The 25,720-nt window shown below is 42.0% G+C and overlaps 1 protein-coding gene across 1 annotated transcript; it reads right to left on the reverse strand.

The window, feature by feature from the left end:
• BTNL2 (butyrophilin like 2) lies at positions 1 to 12,518 on the reverse strand (the record flags this gene model as incomplete). Its single annotated transcript, XM_082664838.1, has 8 exons — positions 1 to 5; positions 934 to 1,032; positions 1,742 to 2,023; positions 3,059 to 3,406; positions 6,549 to 6,569; positions 7,747 to 8,028; positions 9,715 to 10,062; positions 12,440 to 12,518. 8 exons carry the CDS (start codon positions 12,516 to 12,518, stop codon positions 1 to 3), a joined length of 1,464 nt encoding a protein of 487 aa, XP_082520964.1.
• Between the last annotated feature and the right edge of the window lie 13,202 nt (positions 12,519 to 25,720).

The following is a 25,720-nucleotide window of genomic DNA, read 5'->3' on the forward strand; positions in this document are numbered from 1 at the left end:
CTAACCTGTCCCAGAGACATCTTCAGAGAGCGGAGGCTTAGAGGAGAGGAAATGGCCCAGTACTCATTTCCATAACAACTCACTGCCCGAACCCATTCTCAGTTGACACAAAGATGACTCCTTCACGACACTGTCCTTGACAACACTCAGGACCCATACTCTCCTGTCCCTAACCTCCGCTTCTTGTAACCACCTTCCTGAGATGAGCCCCTCCTGGCCCATCACAGTGAGGAGGCCTTCAGATCACTGTAGTAAGTCTGGCTGCGTGACCGTCTGTGGGCTACACGCTCATTTCCCTCAGAAAGGATCAGTTCTGAGTGAGCTGTATTTGGATCCAATGTCTCATTCACTGCAAAGAAAGAAAATCCATTCTGATAATAATCAATACAGGAATATTCTAAAATATCAATTTCATGATATTAACATCCAAACAGGAAAACAAAAGTTACAATGACTTAAGAAATTTAAAGTGGAAGAACTTTCTAGGGCACACAAAACAGCCTATCAATACATGAGAAGTCCTTCACTGGCAGAGCAGGAATAGCCAATAAGCAAGTCGCCATATTTGTAATGATCTTAGTGAAATGTTCATGCCAACAAAATCCCAGTTAAGTCTCAACTTCAAAGTGAGGATGGCTTTGCCACTTTTTTTCTTCCTCTCCCTTAACTAAATCACTTGGGAATGTGTACTGGGAGATTAAATTATTGTCTTTTAATTCTTTTGCTTCTATTATCACTGTAAACTGAGCTCTTTCAGCACTGATCCTCAATTACATGAATGTAAGCCATCAACTCTCATGTTTCATCAATTATTGCCTATCCCCTGAATGTCTCTGTGCTTCAGTGCCTGCTGAAAAGAGAGGTTAGGGAAAGTGTACAGTAAGGCTCCCATCACAAAGTGTGCTCCACGCTGTTTCTGTTTTCCTAACTTACCTTTTCTACAGCTCTTCCTCCAGATCAAGCCTACAGCCCCAAAAAGAGGAAGCAATCCCAAAATAAGCAGTATCTTCCATGAAAAAGTCATCCCAGGCTCTAAAATGGAAACCCCAGAATCACATTAAATCATGAAACTGGGAAATTTTCAAGATCGTTCTTTTCATCTGAGAGCTCCTAGACTGGAGAGGAAGGTGAGAATTAGTCCTGTCAAGAAGAAAGTGGGTCTGCTTCTCCCTGCTCTGCAGAGGCTGAGGAGAGGCTGGGGGTTTATGCTAGCTTTCTTGTTTGCTCCTCTCAGAAACACACACACACACACACACACACACACACACACACACACAGAGTTCTCCCCCTTCTCTTTTCCAATTATACCACCACAATCACTGGAATAATGAGGGCAGCAAAAGGATAAATTTACTGAGTCCACAGCCATGAAGATGGTGTTAAGGAAAATTAATTTCTAATCCAGAAGAAAACCCATCATGAGGGGGAAAAAATGATGTCATTGTTTTCACATTAGAAGAAAAGAGATTATAGATATAGTGATGATAGAGTCAGTTCTTGGAATTCAGTAGATAATAATGTAACCATATAACCTTAGGGCTTTAGTTGGGAATTTCAGGAAGAAACTCTAAAGAGTAGAATCTCTAGGTGTCCTGAAGACCAGCTTTGCAAGAGATAGCAAGAGACTTCATCAGAAAGAAAACATAAAAAACAAAAAATAGAAAAGCAATAAAATGAGTAAGTTTGGGTTGGTCTTCATATTTATTTCCCAAAGCTGAGAGGAGCACATGGAATCACTAACCTGAAGGAGAAAAAGTTGTCATTTTCTCCTCACCAAGAAGGGGGTTGCTGATGGAGCAGGTCACATTCACAACAGAGCTGCTTTTGACCAGTAGAAATGCCTCCACATGGAACAGGCCCTGGCTGCCTTGAGTCAGGTCCTGGGAAACTGATGGTATTGTCTTTCCTTCCATGTCCCTCCATTGCACATGGGGCTGTGGAAACCACCCTTCTGAAGTGCACTTCAGCTTTGTTTCTCCATCCTTCAGTGCCTCCATGGAGATCCGAGGGGAAGAACCCAAACCTGGGAATAGAGATCAAGGCAGGCAATTTAGAGTCTCTGCAAGTGGTTACACAGTCAGTGATTGCACAGAGGGGGAAGAGAAGGGTTCAGAGACTTGGAGAAGAAAGCAAAGCTTAGGGGGGAATTATACTCCACTCAGGAACGAGACTAGCTGGAGCCTTTACTTGTCTCCTTTTGTTTGCAAATTTTTATTTTCATGCTTTGTATTCCTAAAATCATTCTGGGACAGATTAAAGGATACAATACATTTCAAATCTAATTTTTTTTCTTCTATACCTGAAACAAAATAACTTTGACCAGGTAGGTCATGAGTCACATGGCCAGAAAAATAAAAAATAAAAAAGACAGAATATCCTCAAAGCACAAAATCTTATAAATACATGCATCCAATGGCAGAAAATGATGAAGTTCATTAAAAGTTTTAACATGTGCTCTCATGGATGTTTTCTAAACATATTTATTAATTTGAATACACCATCAATGGGAGAAACAAGTAGATTTTCCACAATTTAGGCAATGTCCTCAATGGCATTTGCTAACCTTGGAAAATCAATTCTCACCCACAAACATAGGCAGTGGGAAATCATGATGCAGGGATTGATTTTGTCTTTCCTCCTCCGTCCTGCCAGTACTGTCAATATTTATGATTTTTGCTTATATGGTGGATCTAGTTTAGCCTTCAAATCATCATGCTTCCTAATAACTACATATTTCCCAGAATTTTAAAAACACACTGAAATAATGAGTCCTGTGTACTTATGGAGTAAGAATCTCACATTTTACTAGGTGTATGGCCACTTTATGGAGATCCTGGGAAGGATACAAATTTACACACAAAGGATCAAATCTGGTCCTTTAGGGTTTGTGGACTTTATGTATTTATTACAGCTCCTGCACATGGGAGAGTTTACTAAAAATTTGACAAGTGAATGGACATTAAGAAAATTTCAGGTGCCAGAGAAATTTTCCATGAACTAGCAAGTTAAAGCAGTGGGAACAAATGTTGATTTCAAAACATCTATCTAGAATCCTTACCTATGATCTTCAGATCCAAATCAGCCTCCTGGTAGACACCATCTTTTTCAAAAAGGCACTGGTACTTCCCATCATCTGAAGTCCTGGCATTGTTTATCTGCAGGGTCAGCCTCCCCTCATTGATAGCATCACTCACCAATGCAGTCCTCCCTCGATACTCGGCCATCTGCTCTCCAGCCACATCGTCCCCATCCATATAGACATAAACAGCAGGATAACGGTGTGATCGCACCCACCTCACCTCCATGCTCTGTGCATCAGTCTTTGGGGACAGGGAACAGGTTAATTGTATGTCTTCTCCCACTCTGACAAGGATGGGCTGGGAAGGTCCAATCACTTTTAAGGAAGCTGTTAAATACAGCAGACAAAACGCAATGGAAGATCCAAACTGGAGCAAATAGTGTCATCAGTAAGAACATCTTGAGTAGGGTTTAGAACCCAGGGACACCCCAGGGGAACCCTGAGGTTCAAGGTCATCCCTTGGAGAGGTAGAGGTTTGGTGGAATCAGGATAGAGGTTGTCCCTATTCAAGGCAGAACCATCCCATGATGTGTGTCTGTCTGAAAATTATCACTAACAGAACCCACACCTGCAGCCCCTACCTATAATCTTATTCAGTTTATAGCCCAATAAGAAAATAATTTTGCAATTAAAATCAAATTAAAATTTTATCATTTTAAATTTGCACAACCTTAAACTACTTCTTAATCTGTGTATGTCTCAGCTTCTTATACCATAAGACAAATATATCACTATCAAAATCATAAGTGTTTACTGGAGTTAAACAAAATAACCATATAAAGAGTTTGATGACCATGCAGTGTGAGTGGAGCCCTAAGATTATAAGACTTGAGGTCATTGGAGCCAATCCCACTCTAGACCTTGATAATGGGAAGGGAACAAAACTGAGTCAGGTGGCTTTTTAGTAATGAAATGTGAAGGAACCTTCCCTAGTTTGTTTTATAATACCTTATAAGTCAGATCCAGCCACCGTATTTCAGTTTCCCAAGCTCCCACATATGTGGGGCGCTAAACACACAGCAGTCAATGTTCTCAAGTGATCTTGAGAAATGTTATAAGATCAAGAATTGGGGAGATTAGCAAAATACGAAGCACAAAGCAAGAATGAATACATAAAAATGAGTCTATTTCCCCCATTATGAAGAATGGAGATTTTCTCTGAGGGCTTTCCTGGCTTTTCCTGGACCCAACTTTCAGTTCTCATCAGGTCCTGGCCATGTTGATTATGCTTTATACTATATTTAGAGTCATCCTTTTCCATCAAATGGTAGAACGTTTTTACCATTCTAATGCTGAAGTGTAATGATCATTTATAAAGAAATACAAGCATAAATTTGTAAACTGTCTGGACGGGGAGTCAATGATCAAAGGCAAAATGTCCTCATTATGTATTTAGCCAAAATATTCTAGGTACTTCTCTAGAGAGGAAACTCGTTGCCAACATAATTTTAATTTTCAGATCATTTCATTCTATTCTTGCTAAAATTTGACTCTCAGTTATATCCAGCATGTTGTTTGCTTTGTTCTTCAATTTTACCTAAAACATATTATCTCTACTTCATATGTATCTGTTTAAATATAAAGACAAAAGTAGGAATCAGAAGGAAAAAAAAGAACTAGTAGTTAGTTTGCTGCTATTTCTCCATCCATGTATCTTATAGTAATAAAGCAGACTGTTTCCTCATCTCTGTTATCCATATGAGGTTTTTTTTTACTCCTGTCCATGATCTGTGGTACAAATCAACTCTCAAACTGAATTACTCTTCCAGAGATTGGTAATTAAGAGCTAAAATTGACTGTTTCCCAACTGTAAAATGATGATAAATCTATTCACCTTTAAATTATTGTAAGAAAAGAAAATAATTCCTGAAAAGCACTTAACATCGTCCCAGGCACGTCATTACCATTTCAAAAACTTAGTCATTATCTGTATAACCAACAACATTATTTGCCAGAGAAGGGAACTAGGATTTCAGTCTCAGGACTTCTAAGGAAATCTCGGTTCACTAGCAGCCTCTGAGCTCTAATTCACAAGCTCTAAAAACACGGAGGTAGCTGTGAATCTCCTACTCTACTCTCTATTAGGAGCTCACCCTCAAAGCTCCTGAGGGCACAGCCCTCCTCCTGACAGGGAACCCACGGAAGCTTTGTCTTTTCATATTGTTTCAATGTGGGCCCAGAAGGTGTGCACAACTTAGAAACAACAGGACATCAGATTGTATTTTGTGTGCTAGGTGTCCAATGGGCATGTCAATTTGGTTCAGATAACTTAGAGAAATGAGTCTTCACTTAAATTTTTCTTAAGGGACAGAGACGTGGGTCAACCTGCCCAAACACTGGCTTGGCTTTCTGATCTGTAACTAACAAGCTCTGCCAGCCAAGGTTTCTGTCCTAATACAAGCAGATGTCACCTGGGTGGGAGGGTATCCGACTTGGAAGGTAAGACTCGCAGATGTGCACTCTCTTCAAACTGTGGAGTTACCTTTGACCATCCCAAGGCCCTTTCCTTTATCTTTATGGTCCAAAGGGGTCCAAAGTGTCACACTAGACTCTGACAGAGATTGGGGTGTGTTCGCCACCCTAATTTTCCTCAAAAACTCCTACATGGGCCGAAAAGTGTGCTTAAACTCACCTAACATGTGCACAGGCACGCACCCACATAAGCATATATTCCTGTAACAGGTGACTTGAGGGAAAGCAGAGTACTGATGGAAGGAGAAAACAAGCAGGTAGGGGGCAGGTTGGTTGTCATGGGCTGGGAGAAGAGGTCACAGAAATGAGGAACAGGAGGAAGATGATAAGGCAACAAAGGAGAAACTGAAAGAGGTTCAAAAATCAGTTGGTTACTGTTTAAACCACTTATCTTAGGTACAGTAAAATCATACCTGCAGTCCAACTATTAAGTAAAGAAATAAAAAGGAAAATGATCACCCCAAGCACAGGGTCCCAGGCTGCATCTAAGAAAGTCACAGCTCCCTCCCGACAGTGATGAGGTCAGGCTTACTGGGGTGAAGAGCAGGTACAGAAACCGTAGCAGGGCCAGAGGTTGCAGGTGGTGGGTGAGGACCGCCAGTTATCATGACGGCCCTGCTTCCTCGCACTGGAAACTCACACTAGGGCCTCCAGAGCTGGGCCAGCTGTCCTTTGCCTTGCCCTACACACTCCCTTTCCTCCCACCCAGAAGGCCAGAGCTTAGGTCTGCACCCATTTTAGGCATCCATCTGAGGCTCATTGGGGTCCCATGAACACTGAAAGTGGCAGGTTACGAGGTGCAAAGGTGCCTTCAGGAAGCTGCACTTTGCTGGTCCCTCTACTACTAAATGTGAGACTTGGGAAGGTCATGCCTCAGTTCCTCATCTGGATCACGAGGTGTCACCTTCTCTGTGCACGCTTTGTCCAAGGAGCACCACCCTCCCCTGGAGAGGACAGAGGCTCGTGTATACTTGTGAGAGCCACCACCTCTACTTACCCAGCTCTGTCTGGAGTTTTTCTGGAAAAAGAATGAAAATAACATATCAAGGAATTTGGTCTAAGGGAAAGGAGAGAAAATATTTCCCAAAAAAAACCCCCAAAGTTCTACATCTTATGGAAACACTTGATTCATACGAAAAATAAAATGTAAAAAAATAATGATTTTTCCCCATCCACCTCCTGGTGGTCCAGCTGTTTTTCCCTTTCTCTGCACAACAAAAATGCTCTCATTTCTACCACCCCATGATTCTGCTTGTTTCTGCTTATATTTAACATATCGATATTTAACTATTTCATAAAAATAATAATATTCTTTTTATAAATGCATGAAAAGTATAAAAATATATGGACATAGACAATTATCACCCATAATTACAGACTGAGAGATATATAAATATATATGTATATGTTTTGCAATTATGTATATATATGTATTGTTCCTTTTAACATTAACATTTATTTTAACTTTTTTTCCTGTATCCATTTATATGAATAACTATGTACTTATTTCTTTATATCTAAATGTAGAGGGTGTCCCAAAAGTCTTAGTGAAATTTTAAGTTATTTAAAGCCAATAATCTTTCCATGATTGGAAATATCTATTTATAGATAGATAGATGATAGATAGATAGATAGATAGATGTAAACTTTATCATTTAAGTAGTCCATCAGGGGGATATTTTCAACCATTAAAATTATTTGAAAATACCATTTTTCATCAATGCTATAAGTAACATAGGACACTTAACACTCCACTGCTATATTGGGTTTGGGGCTGTTGTTTTTGTTGCTATTTATAAATGAGGCTATGATAAAGATGCTGCTATGGAAGCAGCTGTCTCCATCTCTGATTATGTTCAGATGATAAAAGCTCCTAGAAGTAACTGGCACAAATACAACACAAGAAAACATTTCAGTTGAAAGAATACAGTTGTATTTCCTTTACAATGTAACACATACTTGTGAGTAAAGAAAATTAATAAAGAAGAAAAGGCAGAATCTGAAAGAAACTGGAATGCCATTAACAATAGCTATATAGTGTATATATTTCCAGCCATAAATGTTTTATAGTTTTTAATGCATATTACAAAATATTAGATATTCTTCTTGATTCAAAAATATTAAGTGCTATGGAACAGTCCCTGCAACCTTTCCTGCTAATCAGAGCATCTTGGTCCTAGAGGCAGAGCACTGACCTGGGATGGAGATGTCTGAGCCCCTCTCCTCAGTGAGTGTGGGGCTGTGGATAAAGCAGGACACAATCTCTGTAGAGACATTCCTGACCACAAGAGTGCTTTCTACATAGAACAAGCCATCTTCATCTTGGATGCTATGCTTAGAGATAGTCAGCAACTTTTCTCCCCTGATGTCTTGCCAAGAAATCTGAGGTTCTGGGAACCAGCCTTTTGCAGTGCACACAAGCTGGAGTCCGCTTTCCACAGATCCATCCATGTGGATGTAAGGGTCAGACCCCAGACCTGTGGTGGAAAGACACAGCCCTGAGTCACGAAGCCCATGGAGGCACAAATCAGAGGCTGGGAGTCCAATGACATTGCATAGGGAGAGAGCAGAAGTTCAAGGTTCTGGGGAGCAAAAGATGGCCCAAAGTCCTCTTCCCATTCAAACTGGAGTTCACATATACTTTATTTATACCCCAGTCTGGATCCTTAAATTTTAGCACATGAGCAGTATTTTTATTCAGACCCAGACATGAAAATAAGAGAAAGGGACATAATAACATTTTGCTTGTGTCTCTAGCATGGCAAACTAAGATGTGTTAAAATTTACTCACGAACTCCCTCACGCCACAGACTCTGCCTGTTTCATCTTAATATTATTGTGTCAGGCACTTTGACTTGTTGGATAATATCTTGACTCCAATTAAATAGAATATTTAATATAAAGTGAGACATCATTTCCAGGGAGAATATTCTTCTCATTTCTTTTGTTGGTGGTTGTGAACTTGGGGTGCAAACAGATAATCTGGGTCATGTAAAATGGGAAGCTTCATGTTGAGTTTCTGTATCTAAATATTCTATTCCATGGGAAAATGTTGTCAAGACATCCCAGTTTTATATAATCATGAAATTCTTTCTCTATTCAACACAACTCTCAAACCCAAACGAAGAGGATTCTATTTTCCATAGATGGTAGTTCTGTCTCTATCATTTGCTGGGGACAGAGACACCTTTTCTTCACCTAGAGGCTTAGAAAATGCATGGTTTCTTTTCAAGTGTCCCTGATAGTGAAATGCCTTAGTACGTGCCCTCCCCACTCCACATCTCAGAAGTATGTGGATTCTTTCATCCATCTTGAATCAACTTGAACATAATAACATTAATAATCATACATAGGTGTTGAGACAAAATGTGTTAGGGAACAGAAAGAGGTCACATCAGCCAGAGATGTTAACATCTCCAGAGAACTATTTCCCTGATAAGGCAAGTGGATTTGCCTGATTTTCTCTTTAGCACATGGAGGAGTTATTCCTGCCAGGGAACCATACGATAGTTTACTTTTCAGATATTTGTTTCTCCACAGAGACATCCTTTCTTCAGTCTTTCCCTTCTTCTGGCTCTGTCCTACTTTGCTAACACAAAAACACCATGCAGACCCTTGTCACTCACAATGGGTATGTCCCCAAAGCATCTGTGAACCCCCAATTCACTGAACACTAGTATACAGTAATCTCCATAAAAGCACCATGTTCTTAACGTCTTAGTCTCATCACTAACTTTCTAACTTGAGGTGGCGTTACACAAAGAAACAATGTGTTCACATCTCAGTGACTGTGTACTTGAGGCTGAGTAGAGAACATGGATGCAGGGCAGTCCACTAGGGTCGCTCACCCAGCAATTGACTTGCCCTTGTGCACTAGCATATATGGCACAAATTCTTGCCTCAGCAAAACTGCTAGTGACTACATGTCATCAATGTTAAATAATCCTCAAGAATAGTCAAAACTGTGTAAGTTAAATTTGGGGGAATTGTTTGTGAGTTCACTTTAAAGATTTCAGAACCACCTGCCTCCAAATGAATCAGGATAGAGGACTGGACAGGAGCAATTGCCTTGATGATTCAAAGGGAATTCTTCAATTGGAACCAAGCTTAACACAAATTAATATACTTCTTCTGAGCCCCTATGTCTTTTCTGAGATACTCACCTGCTACGTTGAGCAGCAAGCTTGTTTCTCCACAATAGTTTCCCTCTTGGAAACGGCACCAGTACTGCCCATGATCAGATGGCCGGATGTTGTGTATCTTCAGAGCCACACTTCCCTCAGTAACGTTGTCCTCTATCCACTCTACCCGGCCTCTGTACTCCTCCATCTGCATCTCCGTCACCTCAGCTCCATCCCGATACAAAAATACAGGTGTGCTGAGCTCTGAGTGGTACCACCTCACCTCCATGTGCATCGTGGTCCTCTTAGGGAGGAGCTGACAGGTTAGTAGGGCATCTTCCCCGACCATGACCAGGGTAGGATGGGCAGAACCAATCACTCTAAAGTCATCTACAAAAGAGTGACAAAGAGAAACCGGGAAATGCCAACTGGAGGATCAATATGATTGCTTTGGGATGTCTACTCTATGAAAATGGGGGCACCTGGAGGAGGGAAAGTTTTATTTGCAATGTTTTAGAGAAACCCAGCATTATGATTTGCATCTTTGGTTGTACAGAGACAATCTTGTGTACCGAAAATAACATGCAGTTCAAAAATTTTAGTGTGATGGGCTTCCCTGGTGGCACAGTGGTTGAGAGTCCACCTGCCGATGCAGGGGACACGGGTTCGTGCCCCGGTCCGGGAAGATCCCACATGCCGTGGAGCAGCTAGGCCCGTGAGCCATGACCACTGAGCCTGTGTGTCCGGAGCCTGTGCTCCGCAACGGGAGAGGCCACAACAGTGAGAGGCCTGCGTACCGCAAAAAAAAAAAAATTTAGTGTGAGTGCTAAATCTATTACTTACCAGCTGTGTGATTCAGGGGCAAATCCATTATTCTCTATGAGATTTTAAGATTTGCAATCTCAATTTATTCATCTTTAAGATTTTAAAACCACCGTCTCTGGGTTGCTTTTATTCTCAAATAAGTTAATATGTAAATTGATTTTTTAATTGGGAACTTTATTAGTTAGTGATTTATTTTATATTTTACAGTGATTTATTTTCTAGTTAGTAATTTCACTTTGGTGACTAACATTGTAATCACTTTTCCTAAAATTTAGATAATAGATTTATTCAATAGATTTTTCAGCTTTTCAGAATTGTTTTTGTCTTGTCCTATGTAACAAACTGGGTTTGTTTTGCTTTGTTTTGTTTCATTTTGTTTTTGTCTGGACCAGGCAAGACTCCAGTTACTGGGGCTATGTAAAATGCAGTTTTTGCAAGGACATTTTGTGGTGGATTAAGGGTAGTGATTAGTGAAGTAAGTCAGAAAGAGAAAAACAAATATCATATATTAATACATATATGTGGAATCTAGAAAAATGGTACAGATGAACCTATTTGCAGGGAAGGAATAGAGACGCAGATGTAGAGACTGGACATGTGGACACGGGGGGAAGGATAGGGTGGGACAAACTGGAGATTAGGATTGACATATATACACTACCATGTATAAAGTAGATAGCTAGTGGGAGCCTGCTGTATAGCGCAGTGAGCTCAGCTCCATGCTCTGTGATGACCTAGATGGGTGGGATGGAGGGGAGGGGGGGAGGGAGGTCCAAGAGGGAGGGGATATATATATACATATAGCTGATTCACTTCGTTATACAGCATAAACTAACACAACATTGTACAGCAACTATACTCTGTGTAAAAAAAAAAAAGAAAGAAAGAAAGAAAAAAAGGCAGTGATTAGTATAAAGAGTTCAAGCCTTCCAATAAAATTTTAAGTCATGTTTGACGTCTTCTTTATCTACAAATTGAAGAGCTGTTTAATAATTCTGTATGTTCCTATGCTTAATAATTTCATATGTCATGTATATTATGTTATTTCTCATCCTAAAATGCTCCAGGGCCATTTGCACTTTGTGCAGATCCAACCCTCCTAAGAAGGAACTTCATCTCGTTTAGTTGATGCTCAACATCAAGTAGATGGTGCTCAAAAGGTCACTATGGAACATAGATAGACGTCTGCTTGCATTGTGTTGATGGAATCCGAATATAAAGCTAGAACTGAAGTCATACCATTTGGGTGACTTCTTTTACAGGTTAGGAAGGTGCATCCCGTAGCAGGGAGGGAAGCCTCACCACATCATATAGTTTCTGACAGCCTCAGTCTGGAGCCTGTGTCTTCTGATGTCCTATCCAATGTTTTTTCCCACCTTGCAATCCTGCATTTTCCTTGGGGCTCTGATATTACCCACTGACATTGAATTTTCACAATCCCTTTTCAAGGTACAATATTTTGACCAACAAAATTCAGCTACTGAGATTTCCAACCCCATTTCTTAGAAGTCTCCTTCTAGTTCCTTATTTCCAAGTACTTTTATGCTGTTTAATTTATGGTAAGAAGCAGCCACTTTTTTCTCACCCCGGAAGTGTTGTCCTAAATAGAAGCAGGAGAATGGATGACTTACCATGTTCCAGGTACTGATTCAAGTGTTTTCTATGTACAGCCTGATTTAATCTTAAAGGCTGTGCTAAGCTTTGAGATGTAGGTAGGTTGTTATTCTTATCATGAAGATGAGAACTAAGGCAGAAGGTATTCAAGTAACTTTCCAAAGGTAACACAGCTGGAGGTGGAGGAGCCCTTTTTATAACACAGGTGCTTTGACCCCTGAATCCCCACTCTTAATATTGTACTAGCCCTTTTGAATTTAGAACTCTGCACCCAGACTGGACCTCTGAGACACTCGAATATGCAGTAAAGGGAAGAAGAGCATCCTACCTGACTGCTTCATGCTGAGCAGTACAAAGAAAAAGGAGGCAACTACACCAGACAGACTGTACCCTGGAAAATCCACCATCTTCCCTGGAACAAACACAAGAGAAAATATGACTGTACCTAAATGAGGCTGTAATACAGCAAGCACTTCTGTGGTTTCCAGTGGTTACGTAGACATAAAGAAAAATCAACATCAACACCTTCCACAATCAAATGATGAAATGGGCTTGGTTCCCTTTCTCTGCATTTATCGATCATTTCCAACCTCTTACTTACTGTGTTGTACTTTAACCTATTTGGGGTCCCCGAGGGAAGATTTCTGATTTAAATGAAAATGTCTTCTGGGCCAAAGGGACAATAATATTTAGATAATTTTTTAAAATCTCCTTAGATCCATTTATTCTGAGCATGCAGAATTTCAGAGACCTCCTTCCAGTCCCTCCTGCAAAGTCCTTCATCTCTACGGTCTCCAAGATGTAAAGGAAAGAGCAGAAAGGCTCTGCATCCTCATGCTATAGCCAGGAAGCCATTACTAGGGCCTCGGGAGGACCCAGGGACAAGGGATGCCTTGGAAAGGAAAGGAAAGAATAGTGGAAATGGTGATACAGAAGAAGACTGGCAAAGAAATGACTTGAATGACCTTTCAGTATCATCTAGAAGACGTATAGAAATGAATTTTAAAAATAGCCCAACTGGCAGAGATGGGCAAACCCAACATGCCCATTGTACCAGCATTATAAAAATACTTCTACACAGGGCTTCTCTGGTGGCGCGGTGGTTGAGAGTCTGCCTGCCGATGCACAGGACACGAGTTCGTGCCCCAATCCAGGAAGATCCCACATGCCACGGAGCGGCTGGGCCCGTGAGCCATGGCCGCTGAGCCTGTGCGTCTGGAGCCTGTGCTCCGCAACAGGAGAGGCCACAACAGTGAGAGGCCTGCGTACCAGAAAAAAAAAAAAATGTTTCTACACAGATTTTAAAAAGTTTTAAAACTACCAGGAAAAAAAAATAGAATGCTAACTTTAGTTTTGGAAAATGAAAAATTCAGAGTGAAAGACGTCTAAGACTTATTCTATCTGCTGTGTCAAGTGTTTATGGAAAGAAAAACTTGCTTCGCACCAAATAGAAGAACCTGCACAGGAGCAATGATAAGTTACTGCTTCTATCACCCCGTAAACTAATGTCAATACGATCTTATAGAGTGGGGCGGCGGGGGGAACAACAGTCATCTGAAATGGGGATGATGAACCATGTGGTTCAGGAGATTATTTTTACTCCATTATGACTACTTACTTTCTAAAGTGATGCATACTTTCATCTAAAATATCTCTAGGAAAAGTGATACAAACCCAGTCACAAAGCCACAATACCTGAAAGAGTGCTCAAATATTTACGGAAAATTAAACTGAGCATTAGAAGACAGCACAGAACAGTGCTAGTTTGCCACTTGAAATAGATCAGTCATGTCCCCTCAGATGAAAGGAAATTGCCTTCTTGACTCCTTGACTCCTCCTGTGAAAAGCAGAAACATGTTATTCCACCAAGTAAAAGCAAAGAAAACCCACAAAGACCGTGCTAAGCTTCACTGCCCTTTCCTGTGAGATAAGAAGGACTCACACTTGCTACAAACCAGTTTATAGGTTTGTGTTCCTTTAGGCTGTTTATGTGAAAGCCAAGGGGAAACCTACAAATGCCCTCTAGAAAAAAAGCTGTCCAAATCACTGAAGCTTTTGAAGAAATTGTGAAAATGCATCTTAACCTTCAGTGATGCTCAGAAAGAGATTTGTGAGAGAGTATAACCAGGGTGAATAAATGCCTTAGACCAGGGTTCTCAACGGGGATGGAGATGGTTTTGCCCTTGAAGGACATTTGGCCAATGTCTGCAGACATGTTTGGTTGTCACACCTCAGGGGAGGGGATGCCCAATGGGTGTTAGCCAGGGATGTTGCTAAACATCCTACAATGCACAGGAAAGCCCCTACAGCAAAGAATTACACAGCCCAAAATGTCAATAATGCCAAGGAAAAGCATTGCCATAGACCATCAGCTGTCAGCGTGCTGAAAATCTTTGGCACTTTTTTTGGTAAATAAATGACTGGACTCACATTGTAAGCGTTAAATCAAAACATTTTAATCATAAGCTTTTGACATCTCCACGTTATGACTTGAATGTAAGCCAAGAATCTTCTGAAACCGCCATTGATATTAAATATGGTAAACTTTGATATTGTCAAGTGATATGACCTGATATGCATGTGTTTCATCAAATTCTCAAAAATCCATGTTTCATTTAGTTTTCTGGGTAAAGTGCAACTGTTAAAATGATGTGATAAGTGGTGGTATTTAGGCATTGGATAAATAACAATTCCAGATTTCAAGGTCTATGCATGCTCTATTAAAATTCATGCCAAAGAAAATTACAAGTTTCTACATGTCATGGGTTGTTAGAGGATTTTTTTTCAGTAAAAAACCTCAAAAGTTAAATTCTCAAAATGCCAAGTAACCATAGTAATTAACTGGTGATAATGAATTAAATCAGTTCATGAAGTTTGAAGCTTATTTACCTACATACACTTGAACAACAGATCCCCATTTTATAGAGAGAAAGCAAAGTAACATGAGATTTCTTGGAGCCAAGGTGACTTGGTATTTACTTCCGTGACCTTGAGAATCTCACTCTATTTCCTTGAACCTCTCCTTTCTCTCCTCTCTGAAGGAGACAGTCATTCCTAAAATTTTTCCAGCTGTATCATCGCCATGTGACAGACAAGGAAGCAAGGCTCAGAGGCACAAGCACAACATCCGACATGACAACGGAGTCATGTGATCCTGGTTTTCTGAGGTTTAATCTAGAGCCCTTTCCTCACCCAGCCTGCTTCACAGCAATATTGTGAGGCTCGAATACACTATGGCAGCACTTCGAAAAATGTAAAATGGAGTTGAGTATAAAATAGAAGTAGGGGGACTTCCCTGGTGGTGGAGTGGTTAAGAATCCACCTGCCAATGCAGGGAACACGGGTTCGAGCCCTGGTCCGGGAAGATCCCACATGCCGCAGAGCAACTAAGCCCATGCGCCACAACTACTGAGCCCACGTGCCACAACTACTGAAGCCTGTGCTCTAGAGCTCACGTGCCACAACTACTGAGCCCATGTGCTGCAACTACTGAAGCCTGCACTCTAGAGCCCGTGAGCCACAACTACTGAGTCCACGTGCTGCAACTACTGAAGCCCGCGCACCTAGAGCCCATGCTCCACAACAAGAGAAGCCACCGCAGTGAGACGCCCGTGCACCACAACGAAGAGTAGCCCTCGCTTGCCGCTACTAGAGGGGAGCCTGTGCACAGCAACGAAGACCCAACGCAACCAATATTAATTAATTAATTAAAAAAATACAAGTAGGTGATATGACGACAAGGGGCAGAGGGCCCCTGACAGGTGTCTCTATGCCCTGCTTCATCATCTTAGCCAACTTCCCTTTCCTCCCCAAGCTGTCCTCCACCAGAGAGTCTCCAAACCACTCACGTGTCCCCCTCTTTGCTTGGGGGAGAAACCTGGGGCTGCTGGGGCTTCTCCTCACTGCATCTCAGCTGTACCCTGCATCAACAGAGCAGATGTCCAAAGACAGGTCAGAGCTTGAAGTGCTGACTGGAGCAAGAATTGAGGGACAGGCAGATGGGGTGGAGGCAGCCCCCGTCCCCCAGGGCATTGGGTGGAGGAGGATTTAAGCCATCTCACCCAAACTGAAGGAAGAGCCCGATCCCTGAAGATGAAATTCTAGTCAGAATCGCATGTTAACCTCCTGGCTGTAATCCTCTGGAAAGTGAAACTGAGATGGTGAGTGAACTTTGGCTGGGTTTAGTTATGAGTTCTTTAGAGCTGCAGACCAAACCGTGACATTTACACTCCTCACCCTTCCCCAGAAAGCCAGGTCCCATCGGACACCCATCTGTGCCATCTCATCAGGTCCTCACACAGCACCTCAGGCTGTCTGTCTGTCTACAGCATTCCCTCTACCTACACACACGTCAAGGATTTCCATCTACTGCCAAGTTTCCACCAGAATACAGTGCACATGGGGCTTAGAGTTGGAAGCACGACTGAACACCAAATATCCTTCCCCTCTTTTATTTATTTATTTATTTTTTTTGTGGTACGCGGACCTCTCACTGTTGTGGCTTCTCCTGTTGCGGAGCCGCTCCGCGGCATGTGGGATCTTCCCAGACCGGGGCACAAACCCGTGTCCCCTGCATCGGCAGGCAGACTCTCAACCACTGCGCCACCAGGGAAGCCCCCTTCCCCCTCTTTTTACTGATGAGAAAACAGAGGCCCAGGGAAAGGAATTACCTTCTCAAGGATCAGAGCGCCAGGCCAAGGTCTAGTCCGTGCTAGTTTATTGCTCTTTTAACTTTGGTTCTTTATCTTTGCTGGGTAATAAAGAGTTTAATTATTCTCAGACATTAAACCAAAGAAATTTAATAAGCTTCTCAACACAATGTTCAGGCACAAAAATTATAATGATGGAAGTTATAGGTACATTTTGTGTGTGTGTGTCTGTTTTGGTTTAAGTTAGATTTTCCTTTAAAGTCCACTTAAGTCCATTTTCTTGAATCAGAGTGCAAGTACCCCTGGGGGTCTGCAGATACAGGCATACTTCCTTTAATTATGCTTCCCAGATATTGCATTTTTTTTTAAACAAATTGAATGTTTGTGGCAACTCTAAGTCAAGCAAGTCTATTGGCACCATTTTCCCAACAGCATCTGTTCACTTCATGTCTCATGTCACATTTTGGTAATTCTTGCAATACTTCTAACTTGTTCATTATTATTATTTTTGAATGGTGATCTGTGATCAGTGATCTTTGATGCTACTCCTACAGCTCACTGAAGGCACAGGTGATGACTAGCATTTTTTAGCAATAATGTATTTTTAATTAAGATATGTACTTTTTTAGACATAATGCTACTGTACACTTAATAGACTACAGCACAGTATAAACATAACTTTTATAAGCACTGGGAAGCCAAGAAATTTGTGTGACTTGCTTTATTGCGATACTTGCTTTGTTGTGGCGGTCTGGAATCACATCAGCAGTATCTCTGAGGTATGCCTGTATATTCTCAGGAATTCAAGAGTTCTCCAGAACAATTTTTTCTTTTTTAAATTTTTATTTATTTATTTATTTTTGGCTGCATTGGGTCTTCATTGTTGCACGAGGGCTTTCTCTAGTTGCGGCGAGTGGGGGCTACTCTTCGTTGTGGTTTGCGGGCTTCTCATTGTGGTGGCTTCTCTTGCTGCTGAGCATGGCTCTCCGTGCATGAGCTTCAGTAGTTGTGGCACACGGGCTCAGTAGTTGTGGCTCTCGGGCTGTAGAGTGCAGGCTCAGTAGTTGTGGAGCACGGTCTTAATTGCTCCACAGCGTGTGGGATCTTCCCGGACAAGAGCTCGAACCTGTGTCCCCTGCATTGGCAGGTAGATTCTTAATCACCACGCCACCAGGGAAGTCCCTCTCCAGAACAATTTAAATTTAATTTAGGTGTTCATTTCAATGTAAAATAGAAGCATATGCAACATTATGGTGTGGTAGTGTTTAAGCTGATTTTTTTTCCTGAAGTTTCTTCCTCTCCTCTGGTATGATCAGCCCATATTTGGGCCATCTAACTTGAAACTGCTATTCTTAATGAAGAATTTTTTCCCTCCAATCTTCAGTGTAGATAAAGACCCTTCCCATTGTGGAGGATGAGGGGTTTGAAAAGGAGAAAAAAATAATTAAACATTGGTGAAAGTTCCTTTACCCTGTTTCTTTCTCTCAATGAGGGTAGAAGGGACCGTGCTCCACTTCACCTCTGATTCCCAGAATGGCAGCGGTGCCACAGACGTCTCTCTCCTACAACAGAACCAAAGAGCAGCAGCAAAGGGAAAGCTATCCAAGGCAAGAAGAATTGGGCCCTGGAAGCTTCAACTATTAGAATGAAAATTTGCTGCCTAAAATGCTGGCATGGGATGATACAGGAAGAGGAGAGCGATGATATGGATATAACAGTCATCATCACCAACGTGGGAAGGGCAGGGACGAGCAGGGGCAGTGTGACCATGACATACAGTGGGAGCCAACGCTGTAAATATGAGGAGAGCCTTCTGCACCAGTCCTGCACCACCTCCTACCTGGCGACTTAGAAATAACCCTGGGCAGAGAGCTGTTTTTAAATTATTAATTGTTGTGAAAGCCACGGAATTTTCTGGAAATTACTAGATTGACCCTTTTGCTCTAAGACATTATAGGGCTTGACATAAAAATTAGGATCAGTGGGCTTCCCTGGTGGCGCAGTGGTTGAGAGTCCGCCTGCCGATGCAGGGGACACGGGTTCGTGCCCCGGTCCGGGAGGATCCCACGTGCCGCAGAGCGGCTGGGCCCGTGAGCCATGGCCGCTGAGCCTGTGCGTCCGGAGCCTGTGCTCCGCAACGGGAGAGGCCACAGCAGTGAGAGACCCGCGTACCGCAAAAAAATAATAAATAAATAAATTAGGATCAGTAATAGGAAAACACAGAAATTTATTTTTTCACACCCAATTTTGTGGTATGAAAATATTCTACTCATGACACATATTCTGTATCATCTTCATGGTATATGCTGTCGGAATTTTCCCAGGACCTTAGGACTTGTCTTTGCGCTTTTTTTATGGTCAGTCACATTAGCACCAACTGACCACTTAAAGAAGCTCTATTTAAAATTTTATGCATCTCTTCACAAAAGGTCCGTACATACACTTTTTCAAGGCGACCCCAGTTTTGAAATAAGAACTGTGTCCTGAATTATGCTGTGGATTATGGATATTCATTTTGTGTAGGGACATGTTGGTATGTGGAAGAGAGAGGCATGAAAACAAGACAAACGCTCCTATCAGTGAGGAAACCAGGGAGAATGAGGATTCCAGAGAAGGCAGGAGGGAGGATGGAGGGAAAGGGTGTCATACATCAATATGGCCACCAGAAGGCAGCAGAGACATGTTCACTGTCTGCCCCTCAAGGGCTTTTGTTCAAAACCTGATTCACTTCAGACCTTTCCTCCTCCAAATGCTACTGTCCTGTATGACACACATTCATGACTCTCTTAGCTAGTAGATGACAAAAGGAGCCCTGAGCTTAGGATGCCTGAGATTTAAATTCTAGTTTTGCTATGAATTTGGGCAAGCTTCTTCTTTGGATAAGTCTGTTCATTTCTGAGGTTTCAATTTCATTAGCTTTAAAATGTGCGCTACTCACATTTAAACATTTCTAAAGGGTATGTGAAAATATAACTGTGACACAAAATCCCTATTTAGGTTTCATTATTGGGAGTAGAGAGTCTTGGAAAGGCCAGAGGCTAAAACAATAGGGGAGATAAATGAAAATAAGGAAAAAAAAAGTCTTATTGAGAGAGGACATCAGGACTCTGGCTATGAATTCAGAGAAATTCAGGTGATCACTGTCAACTTCTATTTGGGGGACCTGGTGGAAATCTATTTTGAGAGTTGTCAGGTGGACTCACCATAAAGGTAATAATTATTTCATGGAGTCCCCTAGCAATGGGTCTTAAAGATGTACAATTCTCTCTGTGCAAAAGAAAGAAAAAGTATCAACTCAACTCTCATGTCCTGGTGGCATAGCAGTCTATCATTCTACTGTCTTCTTCGTTTGTTTTCTGACTAGAGGGGAGAAAGCACTGGCAGGGCTCTGAGATGCCCACCCAAATGCTGAGGCATGTGTCTAATGGTCCCCAAAGCACAGAGTGGGGAGGGGGGTTGATGCTCAGAGTTGGACAGTGGCCTTTCTTCAGATGTATGACCACAGTGCAGTTGGCACCTCGGGAAGGGTAACCTTCTATGTCTCTCTTCTCCATCACCCTTGACGCTCTGGAACAACTGCAGATAGGAAAGTCTGACCTCACTATTGTTTGGAAGAAGCCCGAAGCTCTCAAATCTTGTTTAAAATAACATTTCTTGGATCTGTTCCTCTCACAAATGTGTTTTTCTGACACAGGATAAAAGATAATTAGCTTTGATAGAGAGGGATGATTCCCTCACTTGAAGGTAATATTTGAGCCTAAAATGAGGAGTTCAAGCTACCCGTAACAGGGACAGTAGGGGAAGGAATTAGACCCACCAGGGGGCTTAGTGTGCAGGAGGAAGCTGACCAAACAGGTGCAAGTCAGCCACCCTGACCTCTGGGAATGTTGCACCCCAAAGGGTGGTGTGTTCCCAGGTATAAACAGCCTGAAGATTAACCCAAGTCCTGAAGGGGTAGAAGCAAGTTACTCTGTGTCCGTGGCCATATTGGAGGCACTGCTGTGATATCTCAGGTCCATAGAGATGAAGGTGATGTGGTAATAAATGCTCGGGGAAGAGCTCTGAGGACTCCTTGGTGTGTATGCCTCCCTGTCCTATTCTACCTTATCCAGTGTCACCTTGGCCTCAGTAGGGGACACGATGGACATGGAATTGTGCTTCCCTTCCGGAGATCTGCAGGACTTAGGGCCATGACCATGTTCCTTTAAATCAAAGGGAAGCACGGCATTGCCGTCTGGCCAAAACCCAGGAGGAAAAAGAATCAGTGACAAAGTGAGATCCTACAGACTGAGGAATCATTTAAAGGAGAAGGAAGAATATAGTGATTTCTAAAGTTCCTGCCACAAAAATAGGGTAACTGCAATACTGTGATTGGCCCCAAGGACTCTCATTCAGATCCAGCTTTCTTAATAAAATCTCCCCATCTTACAGATTTTCCACCAGAAGTCAGTATAAAAATAAAAAGCAGTAGAATTTCTGCACAGCGGTGCTTAAAATACCGAAACATTTAGGGTTGGGGGACTGAGCTAAATCCTAGCTGAAGAGCTCATTGTACTGTTAGAGCCATCCCAGTCTTAGAATCCAAAAAGTGTCTGACAAACCAGTTCCTCCTCTGAAGTGTTTAAATTTTTTAAAATGTACTTTTAAATTTCAGTTTTTACTTTGAAATTTACTTTTGTGAGAAAGTTACGGAAGGGTAAACACAGTCACTAATTATCATCCATGACTTTTCGAAAGTGATAAAATTATGTAAAATTGATTCCGCTGCAGGTTTAGCCTGTAGGAGTGAAGCTCATGGGAAGAGTTGGTGAAACACACACTAACTCACTAGCAAACTAGCACAGATGCCTCAGTTTGGGAATTAGGAGGACCACAGGATGTGTCTTAATAAATGCAAAGTCCTCCCAGGACCCCAGAGAATGCACAATCACAGAGATAGCCAAGCATCTCACACCGGAAATAGGAGAACCTTCTGAATGTTGGGGAAAAGAGGGTTAAAGAAAAGCACACCAACCTAGCAAGCCGCCTGCCTTTGCACCCTTGTACCCTGCCATACTTCCCTGGTTCAAATACGGCGCTTGGCCCTCTGGCACAGTCCCAAGCAGGCTATTGCAGTTCCTCATGTGACCAGTAGATGGCATGTTTGTCCAAGAACGTGCACCGGGTTTCAAGGAGGCTAGCGACTTTCTGAGCGAGGTGGGGAGGGCTGAGAGCTGGGTCCTAAAATGTCCCAGATCCTAACTTCCAATCTCTTCCTTTCATAAACTTTCCGAAATGGGAGCAGAAATAGGAAAACTGATGCTGCTGAATCTGCTCCAGTCTCCTGGGGCTCCAGAATTCGGTGACTGAACCACCCTGTAGATACTGGCGGGGATGGGAAAAGAAGAGAAGGAGAGAAAGACACGGAAAGAGAGACTGAAGGGGAGGCAAAAGGAAAAAGGAAAGGTTTCTTGAGAGAGAGGCTGCTTCCTATCTTACATTCACTGTTACCGTGTTTCATCATCAGGTACTCTTAAAGAAGCAACGATGAAAAAATTATAAATCCAGTTCTCAAGGGCATTTACAGTTTTAAGAGGAGAGAACATAGGCACTAAATTATAATAGTTCAGTGACGAATGAGGGAGTCAAGAAAATCTTCATGGAGGAGATGCTTCACGGGATGGAACATGAGGCATAGTTCATACTTCACTGAGAGCTGTGAGCCACAGGTGTAGGAGCTGGCGGGTGTGGAGCATCTATCAGGGACACGGAGCTTTCAATATCAGAGAAATATCTACTTGTGGACACATGTGAGAATAAAGAATATTCCAGATATTGGCAGAGAGAAAGGAAATCTACACCCTGAAGGCTATGAAAATTATTTAAACTGGAACATGGAAACAATTTGTGACTAGTTCCATGATCATGTCTAAGACGTTTAATTAACTGTATCTGGTTGTAATTTAACATAAAATTGGGTATGAGAAACAATCTTTAAAATATTCTTTAATGTTTTTGATTAATCAGGCTTTATTTCTCAAAATAATATTACTTTAAAGTTTAATATGAGCCAAGCAGATTTCCCGTTGTTTCAGACTCTTTTTGACAAAGAATGAACATTGCAGCCTGGAAAGCATTTTATATGATTACATAGAAAACCCTAAGAAAGTTATTAAAATGTCGATAATGTGTGAATTTAACGAGGGCAATATACAACAAAACAAGAGATGAATTTAACCAAAATATGTTTGCTCTCTCTACAGTGAAAACTATAAAGCTCTGATGAGAGAGATTAATGAAATCTCAAATATATGGAGAGATAGTATATGGCTGGTTGTGGAAGAATTGATATTGTTGAAACACCAGTTCTCCTCAACATAATCCTGATCAATGTTCCCAACAGGTTTGCTTTGTAGAAATAAACAATTCTAAAACTTATAATATGCAGGGTAAAAAAAAAAAGTGGTAAAGGCAAGAGGAAACATTCTACAGCAAAGATACTTAAATTATATACAAATATGAAAAGTTGTTCAACCTCCTCAGTACTAATCAGAGGATTGCAAACCAAAAACACACTGGAAAAATAATAAAAATGTCAAAACATATCAGTTGTAAGCAAGGATGTGGAACAGTGTTTCTGCCAGTATACAGCTGATGGGAGTATAAATTGATGCAGTCATTTTGGAAGTCAAAATTACATAGTAACATTGAAAATATGTACATGCTGCATTATGCCTTAAATATACACCTAGAAAAACTGTTGAGAGCTCATAACAACTTTATTCATAAGAGCAAAACATTGAAAACAACTTAAGTATCTGTTAACCATTGAATGGTTAAATAACTTTATATATCTTCATATAAATTATAGCTACATTCACAAACATAACTAAGTTTTTTAGGGCTATTGAAAGTGACCTTCACCTGGATTTTCGGAGTGCTGCATATTCGGCATTGGCTCCCTCCTGCTGGCCACTGTGTAGGGCGTTACAGTCACTCTCGCACGGTAACCAATCACTTTCTGATAGTGTTCCGTGCTGACGGTCCTCTTAAGCAGCACAGTAATCATAATTCCCTTATGGACGTGACCACCCCCTGGAAGAACTCAGCAGTCCCACAATCCTCACTTCTTGCCTAAATAAGATCAACTTAGCTGAAATTAATTCCTGGTACATGATGACTGGCGTGTAGTTGACATAATCAGAAGACATAAAAGCAGGAAACCACCAAGGAGGAGCATGTCCACGTGGGGAGAACACTGTCTGCAGCTGCTCACATGGTCAGATTTTTTTCTCTGGTCTGGAAACCATTCAGAGATTTTTATCATAAAGAAACATTTACATCAGCGGAGGAGAAGAGTGAGGGAAAATCCAGGAACCGTTGGTGAAATTAGGCAGCTCTCCACGATAAGCCCTATGTTTGGCTCCATGGTCCAGTGACGTTATTTCTTCTGGGAACCAGTTCCAGCTTCTGCCTTCAGTTGTAGCTTCTGCTGCTCCAATTACCGATACCTGCAAAGCCCAGGCCAAAAGTCCCTTATTCTAGGGCTTCTCTGCTTGTCCTCTCCTCCCTCATGATTACTTTTAACAGCTTCATTGCACTGTTGTGTGTCTGTACTTTATTCGTTCAACCTGTCACTTGAAATGGACATCTGAGCTGTTTCCAGTCTTTTCCTACTGCACATAATTTTGCAGTAACTAGACTCATATGCCCCTTGGGCAATTTTTCTTGGGGAGCAATAAGACTGGCAGGACCGAGGAGAAATAAATCTAAACAGAGAAGAGGAATGGCAAAAAAATTTTGTCAGGAAAGTACCAAAGCCCCCTCCAACCCTTGCCTGCACCCTAGCACATCAGAGCCAATCTGAGAGACAAACTTTATAGGCTTATGGACCCTGACCTCCTGCACCAAACTTGCTCCAACTTTCCAGAGCCATCACCTTGAAGCATGCTGAACATATAGGCAGATTGTCAAGGGTGAGAGATGCCTCCAGAACAGGAATATAATCCAAAGAACCTGCTTCTCTCTCAGGGCAACTCACAATAATATATCAGATCCTTCACAAAAGAAAAAAATATGTATATCTCTAGGGCTCCTACCTTTTCTCCAGGGTCTTCTGTGTTGTGTACTGGACCTCTGGTGAGACCCATCCTTGTGATTTCAGATTTGGGGTCTGAACAGGCTGAGTGGGTATGGGGGCCATTGGCAGCCCTATCACCTCCCCTCCACCCTTATCTCACTGCCCAGCACCACACAGCCATCCCTACTTGAAACTTTACCCTTATACCTTCTCCAGGTGGGAGCCAGCATAAAGCAGAAATTGATTCTTTGTGCAGGGTAAGTGCCTGATCGTCACTCCTGGCTTTCCCTCTTGGTCTCCAGACATGCCCACAAGGCTCTGCATAAGCAAGTATGGGTCTCTAGCTGCTGACCATTATCAGCAGTTGCTCTGCTGTCTCGTCCAGGGCCAAACAGCCCATGCTGCAGCTGAATATGTTGAGTTATTTCCCCACATGTGACATCAGTTTCACAGAAGCCTGACAGGAAGTCCACCCAATTGCAACAGGAGTGCCACTGAAACCAGCCTGATGAGGGGACACGTGGGAACAGTGTCATCCAGTGCCTGGTTGTTTAATGATGCCCAGTGAGTACACTGGTGCATGATCCAGGTGTGACATGGTGCAAGCAATATGAATGGAACATACCTCCACCATTCATGTGGGGTCACCATCAGGGACACATCCTAAGTGTCATAAAAGCTCCTACCCAAGCCTAGGTTTTCCAGATCATGGACTTTACATGCCTAAAGGTTTAATGATGGTAACTCTTACCTCACTTTTTCACAGGAGACTTCCTGTTCACTGTATGCCCCACCCCTTTCCCCAGAATCCCAGGGATATCTGCAGAGTCCAGGTGAGCAACAATCCATGTGAGGATGGAGGACCCTTTGCCCACACCTTCCTTTGGGGGCTCTAGAGAGC

This window comes from Grampus griseus, assembly GCF_964374135.1.
Source record: "Grampus griseus genome assembly, chromosome: 10".
In the NCBI taxonomy this organism is placed as follows: Eukaryota; Metazoa; Chordata; class Mammalia; order Artiodactyla; family Delphinidae; genus Grampus; species Grampus griseus.